The following is a 22,383-nucleotide window of genomic DNA, read 5'->3' on the forward strand; positions in this document are numbered from 1 at the left end:
AGCAGCTTTGGGGGACTGTTGCCCGTGGCATGGACTCACATTGCAGCAGTTCACAGGGAGCTGCTGCTGGTGAGATGAACTCACATTGGAGAAGTTCCTGGAGAACTCTCCCGTGGGAGGAACCCCACAGTGCAGCAGGGGAACAACTCCTCTCCCTGAGCAGTGGGAGAAATCTCAGATGATGAACTGACCATGACTGACCATTCCTGTCTCCCTGCTCTGCTGGGGGAGGAGATAGAGCTGGGCAGGAGGGAGAGGTGGGGGGAAGGCACTTTTAAGGTTTTATTTTACTTTTCCTGCTCTGATTTTGTCAGCAATAATTCAGTTAATGTCTCTAATTTGAGTCTGTTTTTCCCATGACCATATTTGATGAGGGATCTCTCCCTGTCCTTATCTCAACTCCTGAACCCCTCGTTCTATTTCCTCTCCCCTGTGCAGCTGCAGAGAGGAGTGAGAGAGAGGCTTTGATGGGTGCCTGGCATCCAGCCAGCATCAACACACTACACCCTGTATCTTGTACATGTCATGTATACCTGAAAAATGTTTTGAAGAGAAAAACACATTTATTTTTTAAGAAAAAAACATATTTATTATGGCTTTCAGCCTTTGTAAGGTAACCTGGGGTTGTTTTGTTTGGTTTTGTTACTTCAGACTTCAGACACATTAATTGCAGCCTAACTGAAGATGTGTTTCATGGCATAGAATAGAAGAATCTACCACAGAGAATGAAGTGTCATGGTTTAAAATTAATTCTCTTTGGTTTGTGACTTGTGGTCCTTATAAACCCACTGTCCAAGGGCTGGGTTTGCAAGCTGGAGTATGAAGCACAGGAAGTTTCTCTGGATAATGCTGCACCCCCATCTCTCCAGATGCAGAAATGGGCCAGAATCCAGCATTTTGAGTGTGATTTTGGGCTCCTGGCCTTGCCCCAAAGGAGAGACAGGATTTTGCCTGCAGTGTCTACCTGGAGCAGACAGAACAGGTGGGAAGTGTTTGCAGAGCCCCTGGGAGGGAATATTGGGGTTCCTGTCAGCAGGATCCTTGTGCAGCTCAGGCTGGGTGGGCAGCAGTTCCATCTGCAGCTTCCATGTGCTGCTCCAGCTGCTGCTGCTGGGGACTCTGAGGGAAGAGGCCATGGGAGGGATGGAAATGTTGCATGGACAACACCATGTCAATCCTTGCAAAAAGCCTTTCCAGTTTTCCCTTGGATCTGAGATTCCAGGGCCCACAGCTGGGCTTCAGAGTTCTACTGATTTTTATTTTTCAGGTTTTTGAACAGAGCTCTGAATTGGGCATCTCTTGTCATTTTTGCTGCTCTTCTGACCTGAAAAAGGATCTGTGCTCCTGTGAGCCACATCCTGAAGGGTGGTTGGCAACCATGGAATCCTCTGGGAAAGCACTTGATTGACTTGAGTGCCCTGGCTGGAAAGCTCAGCCTGAGGAAAGAACTGTTCCAGCTGCCTCTGTGTGTGTCCAGTTCCTCACAGCTGAGTCCCTGAACAGACAGACTGGTTTTTAGGGGTTTATCTTCTCCTGCTGTTTGCTTGGAGGTGATTTTGGCACCCTTTAGAACAACATCTGACCAGCTCCTGCCCCCATCCTGTTTTATTCTCTCTTCTTTAGAGTTGACCTACCGGGTTTGACATGGAAATTGGTGGTGTCTCCCCATTCTTCCCTCCACCATCAACTGTAACTTATATTAAACAGTGAAAACTGCCTCGTGTATCTGGTGGGGAGGACATGAGTGGGGAAAGTGAACAGGGTTTGTTTGCATGGGCCTTGTGACAGTAAAGAAAAATGAGGTTTGTCATTTTGGTGTGATGCTGTGTATTGGGGTTTGTGGGATTATTTTGTGTTGTTATTATTTATTAGTATTACTTAATAGTATTATACTTCTAAATCTTACATTATTAATTGTGACTGGATGTCTGTCAGAGGCTAAAATAGTTCATGCCTCAAACATTGATATAAAGTTTTGCTCATTATAACAAAAACTGTATAAAGAAACTACAATCAAAGAAGCCTCCCTGGAGATACCTGACTAGGACTTTGGACTGAGAGTCAAACTGCTGAGATTAGATTAAGGGAAACCCTATTGTTCATTCATCTCAGGCTGAGGGAAAGGAATGCATCCACAAAGGCCAAAGCCACCAGCTGTGCTGAGAATCATCCCTGGCTGAGTTTGGGGTGTGGGAGAGCACAGCTTACAGAAGCCAGGTTTGCACAGACTTCCCCCCCAGGTGAGAAGGAGGGGAGAGAAGGTTTGGGGTGTGTGGTGTAACCTCTGGTCACCCATGAACACCCATCCATCCTCTGCCACACAAACTGCCCAGCTGTGGAACCCCCAACCCCACAGACCACATCCATGGGACTTTCACGTGAGAGGAGCTGAGGGGGAGTCACAATCCATCAAAGACCCCCAAATGCTAGGCCTTGCACCACAGGAGTGCAGGTGATGCAAGCAGAGTCTGCTGCTAGAGACTGTCCCCTCCCCTGGGGGGACATGCCTGGACATTGCCCCTGGCCTGAGTGTATATTAACCCATGGGAATCTGTGCTTTTGGGGGGACCATCACCAGCAAGAAGACCAGCTGGAGAGGATCAATGCAACATTGTTGGGATCCACAGATGGTGATATTTTCTTTATTCTGTCTCTCTCACCCTCTTTCTGTCCCCCCACCTCTTTTCCTACTTTTCCTTTTCTCTCTTTTCCTCTCTCTCACTCATATTTACTATCAAATAAAAACCATGCTATTGACTGGCATATGGTCTTGTTTGCACCCTAATTTAGGCAGAGGTATTTCCAAAGAACCTTAATAACTGGATCTTAAAAGGGCCTCGTGAAGCTAAGAGAACCATAGTGACACTGCATGGCACCATAGAGCCAAGGGGCATTGTGAGACTGTGAGGCTAAATGGAACCAAAGAGTTAATTCTGACACAGCCAGGCCTTACATAACCAAGGGGATATTGTTATACTGCAGGGACTCGTGGAACTTGGGGAACAGTTGTGACACTGTGGTGCCTCAGGGAACCAATGGGCCATTATGATCCTGTGGGGCCTCATGTACCTCAGAGGCCACTGTGACACAGCAAGGCGTTGTGAAACTAAGGGGACACTTGTGACACCGCGGGGCCACATGGAATCAAGAAGACTGTTGTTACACAGCAGGATCTTGTGTAACCATGGGTCCATTGTAACACTGTGCAACCGAGAAGTCCATTGTGATACTCTGGGGCCTCATGGAATCAAGAAGAGCATTGTGACACTGTGTGACCTTCTGGACAAAAGGAGTCAATGGTGACACTGTGGGACCTCATGTAAAGATGGGGCCATTGTGACATTTGAGGGCTCCATGGAACAGAGGGGCAAATGTTACTCTGTGGGGCCTTGTGGAACCATGGAGATCACTGTGACACTGCAGGACCTCATAAAACCAAAGGGTCTTTACTACACTGCTGGGAGTCATGGAAAGAAGGAAACAATTCTGAAACCATGGTGCCCCATGGGACCAATTGGCCATTTTGGCCCTATGGAACCAATGAGACCATTGCTGCACTGTGAGACCTCAGGGAACCAAGGGGCCTTTGTGATATTTTGGAGCCCCATGGAAACCTGGAGACCATTGTGACACTCTAGAGCCTCATGGAACCATGCTGACAGCAGGTTGGCTGCAAGTATGAATCTGCTGGAGGGCAGGAGGGCTCTGCAGAGGGACCTGGACAGGCTGGATCCAGGGGCCAAATCCAACAATGTCAGCTTTAAACAGACCAAGTGCCAGGTCCTGCACTTTAGCCACAACAACCCCTGCAGTGCTACAGGCTGGGGACAGAGTGGCTGGACAGTGGCCAGGCAGAAAAGGACCTGGGGGCACTGCTGGACAGCAGGCTGGACATGAGCCAGCAGTGTGCCCAGGTGGCCAAGGAGGCCAATGGCAGCTGGCCTGGGTCAGGAATGGTGTGGCCAGCAGGAGCAGGGCAGTGATTCTTCCCCTGTACTCGGCACTGGTGAGGCCTCACCTCGAGTGCTGTGTCCAGTTCTGGGCCCCCAGTTTAGGAAGGACATTGAGGGGCTGGAGTGTGTCCAGAGAAGGGCAACAAGGCTGGGGAAGGGTCTGGAACACAAGTGCTGTGAGGAGTGGCTGAGTTTGGAGCTGGGGTTGTTTATCCTGGAGAAGAGGAGGCTAAGGGCAGACAAGGTGCTGTTAGGTCACAGTTTGGACTTGATCTCAAAGGTCTTTTCCAACCTCCTTGATTCTGTGATTCTCTGAAAGCACCCTTGAAGCAGCTGCAGGATGAGCCCTGGGCCTCCTCTTCAGAAGGTGCAGCAGCCCATGGCCCTCAGCTTCTCCCCACAGGCCCCAAAGCCCATCCTGTCAGTCCTGCAGAGCCTCTCCAGCTCCTCCTCACTGCCCCACAACAGGGAGCCTCACAGCCACACACAGCAGTCCAGATGTGCCCCCTGGCCTGTGCTGCCTCTGGCAAGGGAACAGCACGAGGCACTGCAGGACCCTGCAGACAATTCATGAAGCACTTGTAGGATGATCCTGCTCACCAAGGGATGTTCCCATGGTGCCAAGTCAGGAACTGAAATGGGGAGTGGGGCCAGAGAGGAAAGGGCAAGCAGGGATGGGCTGTTTTCAGGAAAGGGGACAGGGATGGGCAAGAGGAAGAAATGTGGAGCAGGAAAGAGGAAAGAAACCAAAGGTGAAGCAGAAGAAATGCTCAGGGCTGTTTGGGGGTGGCTGCCAGGCAGCCCTGGCTCTGAGAAACAATGTCTTCAGTGGGACAGGAAACTCACAGCTCATGTGAATAAACTTTCTGGCTGACTTCAGAGGTCACAACAAAGCTGAGTGGTTTCCCTCCCATCCCCAGCCCTTGCTGGCCCCCAGGGCTGATGGTGTTTGTGCTCACTCAGGTTCATCTCCCCACACCAACAGCATGGGGTGCTCACGCCTGCTGTGTGCAATGCAAACAGAGCCCCTGAGCCAGTGCTGCCGTGTCTCTGCCTGGAAGGATCAAGCAGCTCTGGGAGCTGGGGGAGAGGCCAGGGCTGCCAAGGGGGGATGTTGTTGGCAGCTCCATGAGGACGCTCTGGGACGCTGCCCTGGGCTGTCCAGCGCAGTGGGGATGGATCAGCCCCTGCTCTGCTGCTCCTTCCCGGCTCCCCCAGGCACCTTGAAGAGCCCCAGCCATGCTGTTTGCCCCCAGCCTGCCCACGGCCACCCTGCAGCTGCTCACGGGGGTTTTCTCTGCTCAGCATTGGCCTGGGCGTGTTCTGGAGAGAGCCTGGGCAAGGAGCCTCGAGCCCCCAGGCCCTGCCCTGAGGCGTCAGCTGTGCCCCAGCAGTGCCCATGGCCTGTCCCTGCTGCAGCCCCGGCACTGCCACCCCCAGCACTGGCAGCGACCCCGAGAGCACTCAGGCCCTACAGCAACACGAGGGGCAGCAGGGCAGCGGGGCAGTGGCACGGGAGCAGCACTGGCAACACCAAGTGCTGCTGCTCCTTGGCACAGCTGCTGTGCCACCCCTGATCTGCCCCAGCTCTGCACACAGACATTGCTGCTGCAGCTCCACGGAAGGGAACAAAAGGGGATCTCTGGTGAAAACTTGGCTGGGAGATGCTCTAATTTTTTTAAAGCAGCAGAGAGCACAGCACCTCATTGACACAGACTCTGGGTCTCGGTGAAGGTGGAGAGAAACAAAATGAGAAATGGCACAATGACTTTTATTTGTGGATGTTAATAAACTAAAACAAAAAAAAACCCCGACAACCGACCAACAAGAACTATTAAAGAAGACTCCTGTAACAAGTGATTTTTGGAAAGTGGCAACCAGTTTAATGTTTCTGAAATCGTCCAGCCATCAGTCTCCACACAGCAGCCTTGAGCTCCTGGTTCCTCAGGCTGTAGATGAGAGGGTTCAGTACTGGAGGCACCACTGAGTACAGAACTGAAACCATGAGGTCCAGCATTGGGGAAGAGATGGAGGGAGGCTTCAGGTAGGCAAAAGTGCCCGAGCTGATAAACAGGGAGACCACAGCAAGGTGAGGGAGGCATGTGGAAAAGGCTTTGTGCCGTCCCTGCTCAGAGGGGATCCTCAGCACAGCCCTGAAGATCTGCACATAGGAGAAAACTATGAACAAAAAACATCCCAGAAATAGAAAAGCACTACACAGGAGAATCCCAAGTTCCCTGAGTTTGGAGTGTGAGCAGGAGAGCTTGAGGATCTGTGGGATTTCACAGAAGAACTGGCCCAGAGCATTGCCGTGGCACAGAGGCAGGGAAAATGTATTGGCTGTTAGCAGCAGAGCATTGAGAAAGCCACTGGCCCAGGCAGCTGCTGCCATGTGGGCACAAGCTCTGCTGCCCAGGAGGGTCCCATAGTGCAGGGGTTTGCAGATGGACACGTAGCGGTCATAACTCATGATGGTGAGGAGGGAAAACTCTGTTCCAAGAAAGAAGACAAGCAGTAATACCTGTGCAGCACATCCTGCATAGGAGATGTCCCTGGTGTCCCAGAGGGAGTTGTGCATGGCTTTGGGGACAGTGGTGCAGATGGAGCCCAGGTCAGTGAGGGCCAGGTTGAGCAGGAAGAAGAACATGGGGGTGTGCAGGCGGTGGTTCCAGGCTATGGCGCTGATGATGAGGCTGTTGGCCAGGAGGGCAGCCAGGGAGATGCCCAGGAAGAGGCAGAAGTGCAGGAGCTGCAGCTGCCGTGTGTCTGCGAATGGCAGGAGGAGGAAGTGGCTGATGGAGCTGCTGTTAGACATTTCTTCACTCTGGGCATCAGGCACTGTCGAAAGAAGACATTGACAAGTTGGATAAAGTTCCTTGAGTCAATCCTATGCTATTATTTTACAAATACACTCAAAATTAATACTTTTTCTTTGGGGAACTTCCACTTAATTTTTTTATCTTTGAGCTTGCATTTGTACTGCTGAGTTAGTGCCCCTTTCTTAGAAGTGGCAGAAATCCTCATCTCCAGCAGTGTTCTCAGCCTGAACACGGGGGAGCCCAGAGGGAAAACACAGCTCCCTGTGCCCAATGCAGTCAGACCTGCAGGTCCCCACACAGGTGCCCTTTGCTCATTACACCTCCCTGCATTTCAGGGTGATTGTACTTAAAATGTGCTTGAAAAATAAAGCGGATTTTTGAAGCCTCCAGTTTCAAAATGTCTTTCTCTAAACTCTTGTCTCTTTCCCTGAGCAGCTGGACAGGGAGGGATACGAAGGGTGGCTCTGGCTCTCTGCTGCCTGGAGCTGTGCCTATTGGGAGCTGTTTCTCTGTGTCCAAGGCTTGTCCCTGCCAGTGCACCCACAGCCCAGCCCAGCCCTGGGGCTCAGCTCTGCCCAGCAGAGCCCTCCCAGCACAGGGCACTGCCCAGGGGCATCTCCCTGGCAGCAGCTCCTGAAAGGCAGGGCAGACAAACAGAGCTGCTGCAAGCCAAGGTGCTGCTGGTGCTGTCTGTAGGTATAGGAGGGTGAGGAGGCACTTTCTGAGGTAGATCTGAGGCAGATCTGCTGATCCCCAGTGGGACGGTGCAGGAGTCTCAGTGACAGATCCAAACCTGACAGCCCCTTTCCCTTTCCTTTAGGAGAAAGCTGAGAGCAGCCCTGGCAATGCAGCAGAAACTCCACAGCAGCAGGACCTGCCCTGGCTGGAGTCACTCCTTGCAGCCACAGCTCCACTCCATCCTCCATGGGGAGCTCCCAGGCAGGCTGAGAGCTGCCCCTGGCAGCTGGCAGATCCCCTGCCCTGGCAAAGAGCCCTCAGGGCTGCAGGAGCTGCTCTGCAGGACAGCCCTGGGCACCCCTGGCTGCACCCCCACCTTCCCAGCCTGCAGCCATCCCTGGCAGCAGGAGCTGTCCTGCCCTGTCCCTCTGACGGTGCCCAGGGCAGCTCCGCTCTGCAGCACATCCTCCCCCAAACCAGAAACACCAGCAGAGCCATCCTTACAGTCAGATCAGTGCTGTCATGTGTCAGCTTTAGGAGATCCCTGCAGCCAGAGACTTACTGTGTCAGAAGCTGTGAAGATTTCTCCATGAATAAGCTCAGAATTGTCCTTCCAGTTGCTTTAAGCCTCTGTCTGCTTCACTCCTCTCAGGTACCTGCAGGCAGCACCCTCAGCCCTGCTGGGCTGGGAGAGAAACTGCTCCTCAGGAGAGCTGCCTTTTTGAGGCTTTTCTTGGTTGCCAGGAGCTCCCTCTGTGCCAGGAGCCCAGCCCAGCTCAGCAGCACAGCAACAGCACAAGGACTTTAATGAGCCTCTTGGGGATTTGGTGTTGTTTCCATGAGACTCAGTCCCTGAGAGAGTGTCTTCAAAAAACTTCTCAAGAACTCAAAGTCAGATTCAAACTTCCAAGTATCTCAAAGTTTCAATGTGTCCCACTAAGGGACACAACTGAGAAAGAGTCCCCAGGTTCCAGTCAGAGAACACTGGAGGCAGTGATGACAGCTGGGGACAAAGAAGGCAAAGGTGTCTCTGATGCTGAGCAAAGCTGGATGTGTTTCAGGAATGCAAAGGGCCAAGGCCTGAGCCCCAGCCCCTGGCAAGGCAGATCCTGGCCCTCCCTCAGTGCTCAGGGCTCTTCCCGGGGCACTGGCATGTGGGGATGTGCAATGCCAAGGGCAGGACCATGGGGCAGCCCCTGCCAGGCTGCTGGGCAGGGACAAGGAGGCAATGAGGCCCCAGGGCTGCAAGGGTCACTTGTGTCCTCCTCATGGCCTCATGGCCAGGGACAGCAGCCATGGCCAAAGTGCTGCACAAGTTGGCTCTGTCAGGGCCTTGCAGCTCCTGCACATCCCTCTGCCCTCTCCAGCCCAGGCTGTCCTACGCTGTCCATGCCCTGCGCCTCTGTCCCTGCAGGCTGTCGTCATCCCCCGGCTGCCCCACCTCGCTGGCCCTTCCTTTGCTGACAGCTCTGCGTCCTGCCTGCCTCTGCCTTGGCACACAGAGCCTTGGGCTTGATACCAGAAGGGTTAATTCAATTTTTACTGTGCCTGTGAATTTAAGCAGGAAAACAAAGCATGCCAGGTCTGCTTTCCCATCGAGGATGGTTGGAAGAGAAAAAGAAAACCATCTGGCTCAAGGGTGCAGTGGCAGAAAAAATAAGGACTGAATCTGGGGTCTTGGGGTGGGTTTTATGGTAATGGGTAAATTGTAATACACATGAAGCCACTGTAGATAAACAACACACTTGTAGAATCATGAGTCCGTGTAAGGTTAGGAGTTATCCCCTCTTGGACCTCAGGCCTGAATAAATGATGCCCTCTTTAACACCAAATTAGTGTTGAAGAGTCTTCTTTGTATATTTCAGAGATTTGGTGGCAGCAGGGCCACACAGAACCAAGGAGTCCACTGTGACACTACAGGGCATCATAGAACCAAGGGTCCATTGTGACACAGCAGGTACGCATGAAACCACAGACGCCATTTTTACACTTTGAGGCCTTGCAGAACCGAAGAACCGTAGTGACACAGTGGGGCTAAATGGAACCAATGGAAACTATTGTGACACTGCAGGGTCTCGTGGAATCATGGAGACTATTATGACACTGCAGGCCTCATTGAACAAAAGGACCATTGTGACACTTTGCAGACCCCTGGAACCAAGGAATCCATTGTGACACTACCAGACCTCATGGAAGCAAGGAACCATTGTGACACTATGGGGCCATGTTGGGCCAAGGGGCAATTGTGGCACTGTGTGGCACAATGGAAAACAAGGAGACCACTGTGACACTCTGGGGCCTCATAGAACCAATGGGGCCATTTTGACACTGCAGAGCCTCATGGAACCAAGGAGAGCATTGTGACACTGCACAGCTTCACAGAATCAAGGAACCACTGTGTCACTGTGGAGGCCAATGGAACCAAGTGGTGCATTGTGGCACTGTTGGGTCCCATGGAACCAAGGAGCCATTGTGACAGTGTAGGGTGTCATGGAACTAAGGGGCCACTGTGACACTGTGGGAGTTGATGGAAACAAGGAATCCATTGTGACTTGTAGGGACCCCATGGAACCAATGATCCACTGGGATAATGTGGAGCCAAGCAGTCCATTGTAATACTGTAGAGCCTCATGGAATCAAGGAAATCATTGTGGCACTACGGAGCCCCATGGAGCCAAAAGGCCATTGTGACACTCATGGAACAATGGAATCCACTGTGACACTGTGGGGCCTTATGGAATGAAGGTGACCATTGTGACACTGCAGAGTGCCATGGAACCAATAGAATCAATTGTGACACTTCAGGGCCTTGTGGAAGCAAGGGGATCATTGTGACACTGTGAGGCCTTGTATAGCCAAGGGCCAGTGTGGCACTGCAGGGCTTCATGGAACCAAGGGGCCATTTTGACACTGTGGAACCAAGGAGACCATTGGGACACTGTGGGGCTTGACTGAACTGAGGAGAATATTGTGACACAGCAAGACCTTATGGAAACAAGGATCCATTGTGACAGCTGGGGTCTCATGTCACCAGGAGTCCAGCTGTGACACTGCAAAGCCAAGGAGGTCATTGTGACACTACAGGCCCCATGGAACCAAGGTGACCATTGTGACGCTAGGGGCATCATGGAACCAAGGGGCCATTGTGACATTGGTACCAAAAAATCAGTAAAAATAACAGAAACTCCTTAACACCAATGTAGCATTTGGAAGCAGCATTCTTGATTCGGCCAGATGCACAAGGAGATATATCCTCTGAAATACCATGCATGCTGAGTGCAGGAAAGTTCCTGTTGACAGACTGTATTTTATATACATATTCATTGATTGTCCCAGAAAAAACATACATGTGATAATAATTTCTCCAAAATCATTAACATCTTTTCCCTCCCATTTACACACGCATTTTTCTGCCCTTGGGGGTCACTTTGGGGGTCCCTGGTGGTTGGTGACCCCAAAGTCACACCTGACTGCCTGGTGAACTGGTAAAAATTGCCACAACTAGAGCTGGTCGCTTTCTAGTTCTCCTTCTTCCACAATGGGCATTGTGCAGATCCATGGGCCAGTGGTTTCTGAAGAATAAGCAATGTGTGAGCTCCCCAGGTGCAGATGGTTTTTCATCTGATAACATCTTCCTCATTACAGGAGGTGAAACTATAATATATTTTCTGTTTGTAACCCACCATCCCTCTTGATTCATAGTGGCTTTTATTGCATTTGCTAAACAGTGACTTTTGCAGGGTCCCACTCACCACCTACTCGATTTGGGGAGTCCCACTCCATCTTACCCTCCCTTCTCCCCATTCCCATCTACCCCATTCCCATCCTCTGCTCACCCCGTAGCTCCTCATCCTGCAGCCTGGGGTGCTCCCAGCACCACCAGTGCCACCAGTACAGCCCCAGCTATCCCCACGCGCCCCATCCCCAGCACTGGGCAGTGCCCACAGCCCCAAAGCAGCCTTGCTGTGCCCTGGTTGTCCCCAAAGCAGCCTTGCTGTGCCCTGGGTGTCCCCAAAGCAGCCTTGCTGTGCCCTGGGTGTCCCCAAAGCAGCCTCACCCCAAGCGGCACTGGCAGCAGCAGTCCGCAGCAGTGTGGAGCTCGGGGGACATCAGCCGTGCCGGGCAGGGCCGAGCCCCACGGGAATTCCCTTGGAGCTTTCCTGAGCACAGAGGCCTGAGAGACCTTTCCAGGACAGACTCAGGCCAAGGAACCCTTGAGTCCCTCAGCCCCACATCGGTGTCTGCTGGAATTCAATCCCCCTCCCCATCCCACACCAGCCCTGCATTTCCCTCCTCCAGCCTTGGTCTCCAGCACAGCCATGGAGGCTCTTTTGGCTCTGCACTTTTCCTGCAGCCACCAAGGCCAGCTGAGCTCTGCCTTTCCCACACTCAGCCCTGCCCAGCACAGGCAATGCCCAGCAATTCCTTGTCTGCTCCCGGCCTTGCTGGCACCCCCGGCAGCAGCTCCATGGCCCCTTTGTGCCCCGCTGCCCCAGCCATGGTGCCACAGCCCCCTGTGCAGCCCAGCCCAGGCCAGGAGCATTCCGGGTGGGAACAGCCCCTGTGCCGTGGTGCCCACAGCAGCCCCTGGCGCTCTGTGCCCCCATGGCCTCCCTGCTGGGCAGCCTCTCCAAGCTCCTGCACAGCCCGTGGCACCTGTGGGCCTTCCCAGCCAGCCCTGCCCCAGGCTCTGCCGGGCTCGGGGCCAGCAGAGAGGCCGAGCAGGGCTGGCCATTGCCGGGAACAGGCCCTGAGCCCCACAGCAGGATGGAGCTGGGGCACAGCCAAACTCACCCGCAAACCTGGGCTGAGCAGCCAGGGCTGGCAACGGCTGGGGACAGAGGCTGGGCTGACAAATGTCCTGGGCTCCCTCCCTGCTCTGTCCGTGCCACCAAGGGCACAGAGCAGCCTCCTCTCTCGGCCACTTGCCTCTTTTCCATCCCTTCCCCAGGCCCTGGCTCTGCCCCACAAGCCCTGGGCTCAGTCCTGCCCCTGCACACTCACACAGGCTGAGATGGACACTGATGGTTTCTCTGGCAGCTTCTCTCAGCCCAGCCCAGCTCCCTCCAAGCTCTGCCAGCTGCCCTGAGCTCTCTGCAGCACCAAGGGCCTCTCCCCAGCACAGCCCAGCTGCCTCTGGCCCCACAGCCCTGCTCAGGCCAGGCTGCTCTGGGCAGTGGCCCCACGGCCTCAGCCCCTCTGAAGGGCACAGCAGCAGCTGGAGCTGCCAGAGGACTCAGCCCCAGCCATGGGGGAACGTGCTTGGCCAAAGGAAAAGGAGGCTCCCTCTTGATGCCTGATGATTTTTGCCTTTTATTTTTCATATACCATTTTATACATTTTCATACCTCTTCTATACCTTCTGTATCCTCTATCCCCTTAACCTACATACTTGTAATTTTTGTAGTCTGATGTTCTTCCTTAGATTTAAGGTTCTGCAAGGCAGAAAGCCTAAATATTTATAGTAAAAGGCCAGAGAGCCCTATGCTATCAAAAACTCTCTAGGACATATTTCGTAAACGGGGCTCTAGCCTCACACTGGTGGGTTTCTTTGGAATAGGGGGATATTACTTCTTTTGTTAATTTTCCTGTTGGGGAATTCTAGGCTGATATGCTAATTTGAAAAGTCTATAAAAATTTTATACACATTATATGTGTGTGCATCTCAGCATGTTCCACCTTGGAAGATCTGTGCACCTAGGTTCCTATTAAAATACCGAGGTAAAACCATTTCATCCCTTTAATCATGTCTCCCTCATAATTCTAAGACCAACTGAAAGGCAGCACTGTGTGCCCTGCTCTCCTGTCCAGGAGATGCTGAGAGCTCTGCAGCCCCTCCTGCCATCCCATCTGCCCAGATCAGCACAACAGCCCTGGCCTTGTGGCCATCAGGAGCTGTTCCTGCTCCAGGCCCAGGGCTCATCCCAAAGCTGGGGCAGCCAGAAAGCTGTGCCCATTGCTGTTCATTCCTGCTCTGATGAGGATGCATCCTCAGCAACTTGGAGGCTCCCTGAGGAATTTTACTACTCCAGAGGTTTCTTCTGTCTTCAGCTCGTCAGTTCAGGCTCCTTATCATTTCAAAACATCCTAAGAGGACAATCCTCTGGGAATCATTTATGTCTTCAATTCTTTTGTGGTTAATTAGACCAACTCCAGAAGTGTATTCAAAAGAAATACACTATATATAAAAACAATGAAGACAGGCTCTTGGTCCTGTTTAGTTTTCTTTTCGTGTTCATACATTGTTATCAGCAATCTCCATCTGATATTGATCCCTAACATCCCCTAATGCAGTCTGAATAGATATGAACATCAAGACCCTTTATAGCTGACAATCAGACTCTGTCCCTAACCCCCTCCCCACCATTTCCCTCATCCAAGCCCTGGGACTCAGAGCAGCCTTGTGCAAATCTCAGCTTCCTCCACTCCAGGCTGCACCTGCAGCTTTCAGCTCCTTGGCACAAACTCCCAGCTGCTTTCCTTGGAGAAGGAGCTGCCTGAGACACAGAGGGATGTTCACTTATTGTCAGCAAACAGTAGCAAGGGAATGCAGAGCTCCATAAAAGACAGAAGTCCAGCCCAAGGAGTGCTGGGCAATGGAGTCACAGCCAGGGGTGTCCCCAGGGCTCAGGATTGGGGCCACTTCAGTTAAATCTCTTTATTGCTGATCTGGATGAGGGCACCGAGGGCACCCTCAGTCAGTTGCCAGGTGACCCCAAGCTGGGTGGGAGTGTGGCTGTGCTGGAGGGCAGGAAGCTCTGCAGAGGGTTCTGGACAGGCTGCAGCCATGGGCCCAGGACAATTGGATGAGGTTCAGCAAGGCCAAGGGCAGCGTCCTGCCCTGGGGTCACAACCACACCAAATCCCTGGCTGTGCCCTGGCCCTGATCCCCACAGCCTGTCCTGTTTGCTTCATGCCTCCATTGCCAGGGACTTTGTGGGACAAGGGAGCTCTGCTCTGGGGATGGAGGGAGGTGCAAGTGCAACCACTGGAGTGGGAACCACAAGTGATCAGGTTTGTGTCCTTTGGGGTCAGGAACTGGTGAGACTCAGAGGCACAGAAAGATTTCTCTTCATGGCCAATAGACAAAAGTTGAACAGGATACAATTTAATAACCATCACAGCTCTTCCCTCAGCTCTGTGTGATATCCCAGTAGCATCCGATGAGTCTACCATCCACAAGGGATTTCTGTAGAAAAGCAATTTTTAACAAAGTTGATGCTGTGATAGATATAAACACAATTAAGGTGTTGTATCAATATATGCTACTTGGACTGGAGGTAAAATAGCTCAAACAACGCCCTATTTGCAAGGCTGTCAGTGGTGGATGGAGAAGGGAGGTCAGGCTGCCTTTTGTGTTGAGGAAATGCTGAAACCAGCCTGACTCATTCTGTCTCCTCCTTCCTGGCTGAACATCCCTCTTTCCCCTCCCACCCATTGTCTTTTGTCTCCCACCAGCACCCTGGTGAAGAGCCTGGCTCTGTGTTCTCCATCACCTCCTCGCTGGCACTGCCAGGCTGGGATGAGGAGCCCCTCAGCCTTCCCTTCTCTGGGCTGGACAAGCCCAGCTCCCTCAGCCTCTCCTCACAGCCAAAGGGCTCCAGCCCCACCTTGGAGGCTCTTCACTGACCCTGCTGCAGCTGCCAGACATCTTTCCTGCCCTGGGGAACACAAAGCAGGCCACAGTGACCTGGAGAATCCACGTCCTTGATGTCCTTCCTGGTCACACAGCCCCAGCCCCTTGTCCCCGTGTTTGGCTCTGGGGTTGATTTGTGGAACATCCTTTTGGGAGGCCGCAGCTCTGGGGGAAAAAAGGACCTGGGGGGACAGAGGACTCCACTCAGCAGGGGCAGCATGGGGGACTTCCCTGGGGGTGACTGTGAGAGGGGGCTGGGATGAAATGACCTCTACAGTGACCCTACACAGCCCCCTGTGATGTCACACAGGGTGGCTCTGTGATGTCACAAAGCTACCCTGTGATGCCACACAGCCACCTCAATGTCACAGTCTACCCTGGGATGTCACAGTCACCTCTATGGTGTTGTAGATGCTCGACAACCTCAGATAACACACTCTGTGATGTCATGTCCTCTCTGTGACCTCACATGACCCATTCTGTGATGTCACACCCTCCCTTTCTGACATCACAGCTGCTCTGTGGCTCTATGACACAGCCACAGTGGTGCTGCTATGACACAGCCCCCTCTGGGACATCACAGCTGGTGTGTGAACTCACAGCCCTCTCTGGAATGTCCCCCAGTGTCACCTTTGGGGCAGGATGGACAGGTGGCCTCCAGGCACATTTGGCCCCCTCTGCCTGCAGCCCTCAGTACCCAGAGGTGCTCAGCAGCTCCTGCAGGCTGCAGAACCTCCATGTCACCCCTGACAGCCACAAGTGTCTGTCCTTGTCCTGGCAGATCTGGCACCACTTGGAATCCTGGCTGGAGTGAAACTGTGGAGTGACCGCAGGGCTCAGCAGGGCAGGGACCCCCCGGGAGCCCCCAAACCCCTCCTGCCCCGTGGGTGCCCACAGCAGCCCCAGGGCTGTGCCTGTCCCCATGGCACTGTCCCCATGGCACTGTCCCATGGTACTGTCCCATGGCACTGTCCCCGTAGGTGCCAGGGCTGTGTTTCCTTAATGGGGACAGGGCCCTGTGAAGTTCGAGCCACTCCAAACCCCAGGGGGTGCCGTGGGGGTCTCACCTGGACACAGACACTCAGCAGGGAACTGTCCAAGGCCTGGGGGCTGTGGCACAGCAGGGACAGTCTCGGGACACCCCCAGCCACCTCCAGCTCGGTCACAGCGAACCTGGCACTGCCAAGGGCAGGGATGGCCCTGGTCACCCTCAGGGACACAATGGGCACCCCCTTTGCCCACCCCCTTTGCCCACCCCTCACCACAGTGTCCCCAAGCCTCGCAGGTCCCGTGGTGCCCAGGGGGTGGGATGGGGACCTGCCCCTTCTGGGGTGATTCTGCCACCTCCCTTTCCCTGTCACCTCTGGCTCGGGGCTGCTCAGGCGTCCTGGCACCCCCTAATGGCCCCGTGGCACTGGTTTGCCACGTCCCCCAGGAGCCGGGAGAGGTCACCTCCCTGCAGAAGGAGCACTGGGCATCCTCCCTCAGCCGGGAGTGGCCATGGAGGAGAGTCACAAAGGAACGAGCCTCCCGCAGCGTGGGGAACTCCCTGTCCTGTGCCAGGCGGGGGAACAGCCCCATGTCTCCCCGAGTCCCCCGGGGTCCCCAAACCCCCTCAGCTCACCAGCACCGAGCTGTCTGCCGTGGGGAGGGTGAGGAGCTGGTTCTTCTCTGGGCTGCCCTCCAGGCTGACCACCTTCTCAGTGCTGATGGCAGCGATGTCATGGAAGTCACACAAGTGCTGGCGCTTCTGTGGGGACACGGCCAGGGTGACACCACCATCACCCATGTCCCCACACCATGGGACCCGAATACAGGCACCACCAGCATCTTGGAGCCACTGAGGTGCGGGAGGCAGAGGTTGCTGATGGGGTATAACGAGGGAGATGTCAGGCTGTCCCCATGGATTTCAGGCTGTCCCCATGGGTGTCACACTGTCCTCATGGGTGTCAGGGTGTCCAATGGCTGCCAGGCTGTTCCCAGTGATGCCAGCCTGTCCCATGGGTGCCACACTGTCCCCCCGGCCCCAGCTCACCTGACGTGGCTGTCAGGGGCTCTGCTGCTCCTCCTTGGCAATGGGCAGCATGTCCAGCACTGCCAAGCTCAGCCCCACAGCCACACAGCCCCAAATGAAATCCCTGTGGGACTGGGCAGGGCACAAGGCTTGGGGGTTTCTCCCATCTCCTGCTGTGCCAGGACACCTGAGGCACCCCAAGACCCCCTGCCATGTGCTCATATCATCCTCATGTCCCAGTGCCCATGTGAGTCACATCCTGCCCTGGGCTCTGGTTTCCTGCTGCTTCCCTGGCTCTGTCCCTGGGCCATGTCCCCCCCAGGGGACACAGTGACCCCATCTGGGCATCCTGGGGTGCCCCATGCCCACTGTGGGATGGCCACGAGCAGCTCCAGGTGAGCCAGGTAAGAGGATCCACATCCCCCAGGCACTGGTGGGTGCTGGAGGACCTCGTGCCCAAAGCAAGGACCCTGAGCCATTGTTGGGATTCAGAGCTCACAGCCAGGACCCCCTGTTGAGAACAAGCACAGAACCCCAAGCCCAGAACCAGGACCCCCAGGGAACAGATGCTGCAGAGGGTGTTGGATCAAATTCCTGTGACCCCAGAATATTGGGATTAGTGCAGCTGTAGCTCTGCCCAAGAGAGCTCTTCATCCACTTTCTCTCTTTTCCTCCCTCTGGCCATGCAGGGAGCTCATGACTTCAGTGTGTGACTCGTGTGTGCAAAGAGCAAATCTCGACAGAATTGGGGCAGGGAGGGTTTGGGAGCATCTTGGGATCTGTGCTGGGCACAGAACGTGTTTTCCATTGGTCTGAGACTGTCTGCTGTGGAAAGTGGATTTAATATCCAGCAGATTTTTTGTTTCTCAAATGGAGCTGTGCCTTCCTTTGGTTCAGTTTGCTGACAATAAATGAACATCCCTCTGTGTCTCAGGCAGCTCCTTCTCCAAGGAAAGCAGCTGGGAGTTTGTGCCAAGGAGCTGGAAGCTGCAGGTGCAGCCTGGAGTGGAGGAAGCTGAGATTTGCACAAAGCTGCTTTGAGTCCCAGGGTTTGAGGGAGGGAAATGATGGGGAGGGGGTTAGGGACAGAGTCTAGTTGATAGTCAGGCATAAAGGGTCTTAATTTTCATATCCATTCAGACTGAATTATTAGGTCCTCTGGATCAATATCAATTGGAAATTGTTGATACCAACCTATAAACAGGAAAAGAAATCTGAAAAGGACAAATCAATTTGCTCTGCATTGTCTTTAAATGTGGTTATCTCACTTGGAATACACCTCTGAAATCTCTATAATTAACCACAAAAGAATTGAAGACTTAATTAAATAATTTCCAGAGCCTTGTCTTGTTAGTGTGTTTTGAAATGTTAATGAGCCTTTCTCACTGAATTCCTGACGTGAAGAGCTGAAGACCGAACAAGCCTCTGGAGTAGTAAAATTCCTCAGGGAGCCTCCAAGTTGCTGAGGATGCATCCTCATCAGAGCAGGAATGAACAGCAATGGGCACAGCTTTCTGGCTGCCCCAGCTTTGGGATGAGCCCTGGGCCTGGAGCAGGAACAGCTCCTGATGGCCACAAGGCCAGGGCTGTTGTGCTGATCTGGGGAGATGGGATAGCAGGAGGGGCTGCAGAGCTCTCAGCATCTCCTGGACAGGAGAGCAGGGCACACAGTGCTGCCTTTCAGTTGGTCTTAGAATTATGAGGGCGACATGATTAAAGGGATGAAATGGTTTTACCTCGGTATTTTAATAGGAACCTAGGTGCACAGCTCTTCCAAGGTGGAACCTGCTGAGATGCTGTCCCGGGTTAATGATAAGACTCTCTCTCCTCCGAGAGCAAAGGGCCCCGACACCCCCTCCCCCACCCACAACAGAACCTCTCAGATGAAAGTGAAGAAAAAACTATTTATTTAACAAAACCACGCAGAGTGCCCTGCAAGGCACAGGGGAAGGGGAAAAAACAAGGTGAAAGACAGTTATTCAACCTGATTAAAAAGTCCTTTTCTCAGACGCAGTCCCTCTCCTCCTCGCCCCCCACCCGGGGCCGGGTGGAGCTCCCCGGAGAGCTCTGCTGTCCTCTGGCCCTCCTGGGTCTCCGGGTGGCAAAGCAGATCGAAGAGAAGGGGTCCAAACGAGGAAAAAGAAGAAGAATGGAAAAAACGGGAACAGAGCTCACTCCGACCCCCGTCCAGCACGCAGTCTCTGCCGGGCGACGAATCCTCCCCCGGAGCGAGGCTTGGAGAAAATGTTTTCAAAACAACCCGCGTTTCTCTCTGCGGCTGGGTGCAGTTAAAGAGACAGGACCACACATTTTTACACATTTTTTCTTTCTTGGGCATATAAGCCAACGATAGGGGATAAAGGATTATCATATCATCAATCCAAGACAGATGCATACACCGTATAATGTGGATAAAATTTTTGCAGACTTTGCAAATAGGAATGTCTGTCTAAAATCCCCCAATAAGAAATGTAATAAAAGAAGTAAGGTCCCTCTAATCTAAAGACCTGCCACCCCCCCCCAAATGAGGCTAGGGCCCTGTTTACAAAATATGTTCTAGAGAGTTTTTGATAGCATAGGCCTCTCTGGCCTTTTACTGTTTGTGTTTGATCTTTCTGCCTTGCAGAACCTTAAATCTAAGGAAGAACATCAGACTACAAAAATTACAAGTGTGTCAGTAAAGGGGATAGAGGTATATAAAGGTATATGAAAGGCATAAAAATATATAAAAGGGAATATAAAAAATAAAAGGCAAAAATCATCAGGCATCAACAGGGAGCCTCCTTTTCCTTTGGCCAAGCACGTTCCCCCATGGCTGGGGCTGAGTCCTCTGGCAGCTCCAGCTGCTGCTGTGCCCTTCAGAGGGGCTGAGGCCGTGGGGCCACTGCCCAGAGCAGCCTGGCCTGAGCAGGGCTGTGTGGCCAGAGGCAGCTGGGCTGTGCTGGGGAGAGGCCCTTGGTGCTGCAGAGAGCTCAGGGCAGCTGGCAGAGCTTGGAGGGAGCTGGGCTGGGCTGAGAGAAGCTGCCAGAGAAACCATCAGTGTCCATCTCAGCCTGTGTGAGCGTGCAGGGGCAGGACTGAGCCCAGGGCTTGTGGGGCAGAGCCAGGGCCTGGGGAAGGCATGGAAAACAGGCAAGTGGCCGAGAGAGGAGGCTGCTCTGTGCCCTTGGTGGCACGGACAGAGCAGGGAGGGGGCCCAGGACATTTGTCCGCCCAGCCTCTGTCCCCAGCCGTTGCCAGCCCTGGCTGCTCAGCCCAGGTTTGCGGGTGAGTCTGGCTGTGCCCCAGCTCCATCCTGCTGCGGGGCTCAGGGCCTGTTCCCGGCAATGGCCAGCCCTGCCCGGCCTCTCTGCTGGCCCCGAGCCCAGCAGAGCCTGGGGCAGGGCTGGCTGGGAAGGCCCACAGGTGCCATGGGCTGTGCAGGAGCTTGGAGAGGCTGCCCAGCAGGGAGGCCATGGGGGCACAGAGCGCCAGGGGCTGCTGTGGGCACCACGGCACAGGGGCTGTTCCCACCCAGAATGCTCCTGGCCTGGGCTGGGCTGCACAGGGGGCTGTGGCACCATGGCTGGGGCAGCAGGGCACAAAGGGCACATGGAGCTGCTGCCGGGGGTGACAGCAAGGCCAGCAGCAGACAAGGAATTGCTGGGCATTGCCTGTGCTGGGCAGGGCTGAGTGTGGGAAAGGCAGAGCTCAGCTGGCCTTGGTGGCTGCAGGAAAAGTGCAGAGCCAAAAGAGCCTCCATGGCTGTGCTGGAGACCAAGGCTGGAGGAGGGAAATGCAGGGCTGCTGTGGGATGGGGAGGGGGATTGAGTTCCAGCAGACAGCAATGTGGGGCTGAGGGACTCAAGGGTTCCTTGGCCTGAGTCTGTCCTGGAAAGGTCTCTCAGGCCTCTGTGCTCAGGAAAGCTCCAAGCGAATTCCCGTGGGGCTCAGCCCTGCCCGGCACGGCTGATGTCCCCCGAGCTCCACACTGCTCCGGACTGGTGCTGCCAGTGCTGCTCGGGGTGAGGCTGCTTTGGGGATACCCAGGGCACAGCAAGGCTGCTTTGGGGCTGAAGGCACTGCCCGGTGCTGGGGATGCGGCAAGTGGGGATAGCTGGGGCTGTACTGGTGGCACTGGTGGTGCTGGGAGCACCCCAGGCTGCAGGTGAGGAGCTATGCGGTGAGCAGAGGATGGGAATGGGGTAAATGGGAATGGGGAGATGGGGGGGTAAGATGGAGTGGGACCCCCCAAACTGTGTAGAAGGTAAGTGGGACCCTGCAGAAATCAGTGTAAAGCAAATGCAATAAAAGCCACTATGAATCAAGAGGGATGGTGGGTTACAAACAGCAAATATATTATAGTTTCACCTTCTGTAACAAGGAAGATGTTACCAGATGAAAAACCATCTGCACCTGGGGAGCTCACACATTGCTTGTTCTTCAGAAACCACTGGCCCATGGATCTGTACAATTTCCATAGTGCAAGAAGAACTGGAAAGCGACCAGCTCCAGTTGTGGCAATTTTTACCAATTCACCAGGCAGTCAGGTGTGACTTTGGGGTCACCAACCTCCAGGGACCCCCAAAGTGACCCCCAAGGACAGAAAAATATATGTGTAAATGGGAGGGAAAATATGTTAATGATTTTGGGCAAATTATTATCATATGTATGTTTTTTCTGGGACAATCAATGAATATGTATATAAAATAGAATCTGTAAACAGGAATTTTCCTGCACTCAGCATGCATGGTATTTCAGAGGAGATATTGCTTTGTGCATCTGGCCAAATAAAGAATGCTGCTTCCAAATCCTCCATTGGTGTTTAGGAGTTTCTGGAGTTTTTGCCGATTTTTTGGTAACAGTGTCACAATGGCCCCTTGGTTCCATGATGCCCCTAGCGTCACAATGGTCACCTTGGTTCCAAGGGCCCTGTAGTGCCACAATGACCTCCTTGGCTTTGCAGTGTCACAACTGGACTCCTGGTGACATGAGACCTCCTTGGCTTTGCAGTGTCACAACTGGACTCCTGGTGACATGAGACTCCAACTGTCACAATGGATCCTTGTTTCCATAAGGTCTTGCTGTGTCACAATATTCTCCTCAGTTCAGTCAGGCCCCACAGTGTCCCAATGGTCTCCTTGGCTCCACAGTGTCACAATGGCCCCTTGGTTCCATGAAGCCCTGCAGTGCCACACTGGCCCTTGGCTATACAAGGCCTCACAGTGCCACAATGATCCCCTTGCTTCCACAAGGCCCTGAAGTGTCACAATTGATTCTCTTGGTTCCATGGCACTCTGCAGT

The 22,383-nt window shown here is 53.7% G+C and overlaps 2 protein-coding genes across 2 annotated transcripts in view; both read right to left on the reverse strand.

Moving 5' to 3' along the window:
- Positions 1-22,383, reverse strand: part of LOC146421957 (olfactory receptor 14J1-like) — a 145,412-nt gene that overhangs the window by 98,174 nt on the left and 24,855 nt on the right. The gene's annotated exons all lie outside the window — the stretch shown is intronic.
- Positions 5,836-6,794, reverse strand: LOC146421962 (olfactory receptor 14A16-like). The gene has a single exon (XM_085046939.1). The coding sequence runs from the start codon at positions 6,766-6,768 to the stop codon at positions 5,836-5,838; it is 933 nt and encodes a 310-aa protein (XP_084903065.1). The 5' UTR covers positions 6,769-6,794.

The sequence above is a fragment of the Lichenostomus cassidix genome, unplaced genomic scaffold (assembly GCF_008360975.1).
Source record: "Lichenostomus cassidix isolate B80296 unplaced genomic scaffold, HeHo_3.0 HiC_scaffold_46, whole genome shotgun sequence".
Taxonomy (NCBI): Eukaryota; Metazoa; Chordata; class Aves; order Passeriformes; family Meliphagidae; genus Lichenostomus; species Lichenostomus cassidix.

Excerpts from the sequence above, each read along its gene's own strand:
- LOC146421962 (XM_085046939.1), bottom strand. The coding sequence starts at position 6,768 with ATGTCTAACAGCAGCTCCATCAGCCACTTCCTCCTCCTGCCATTCGCA.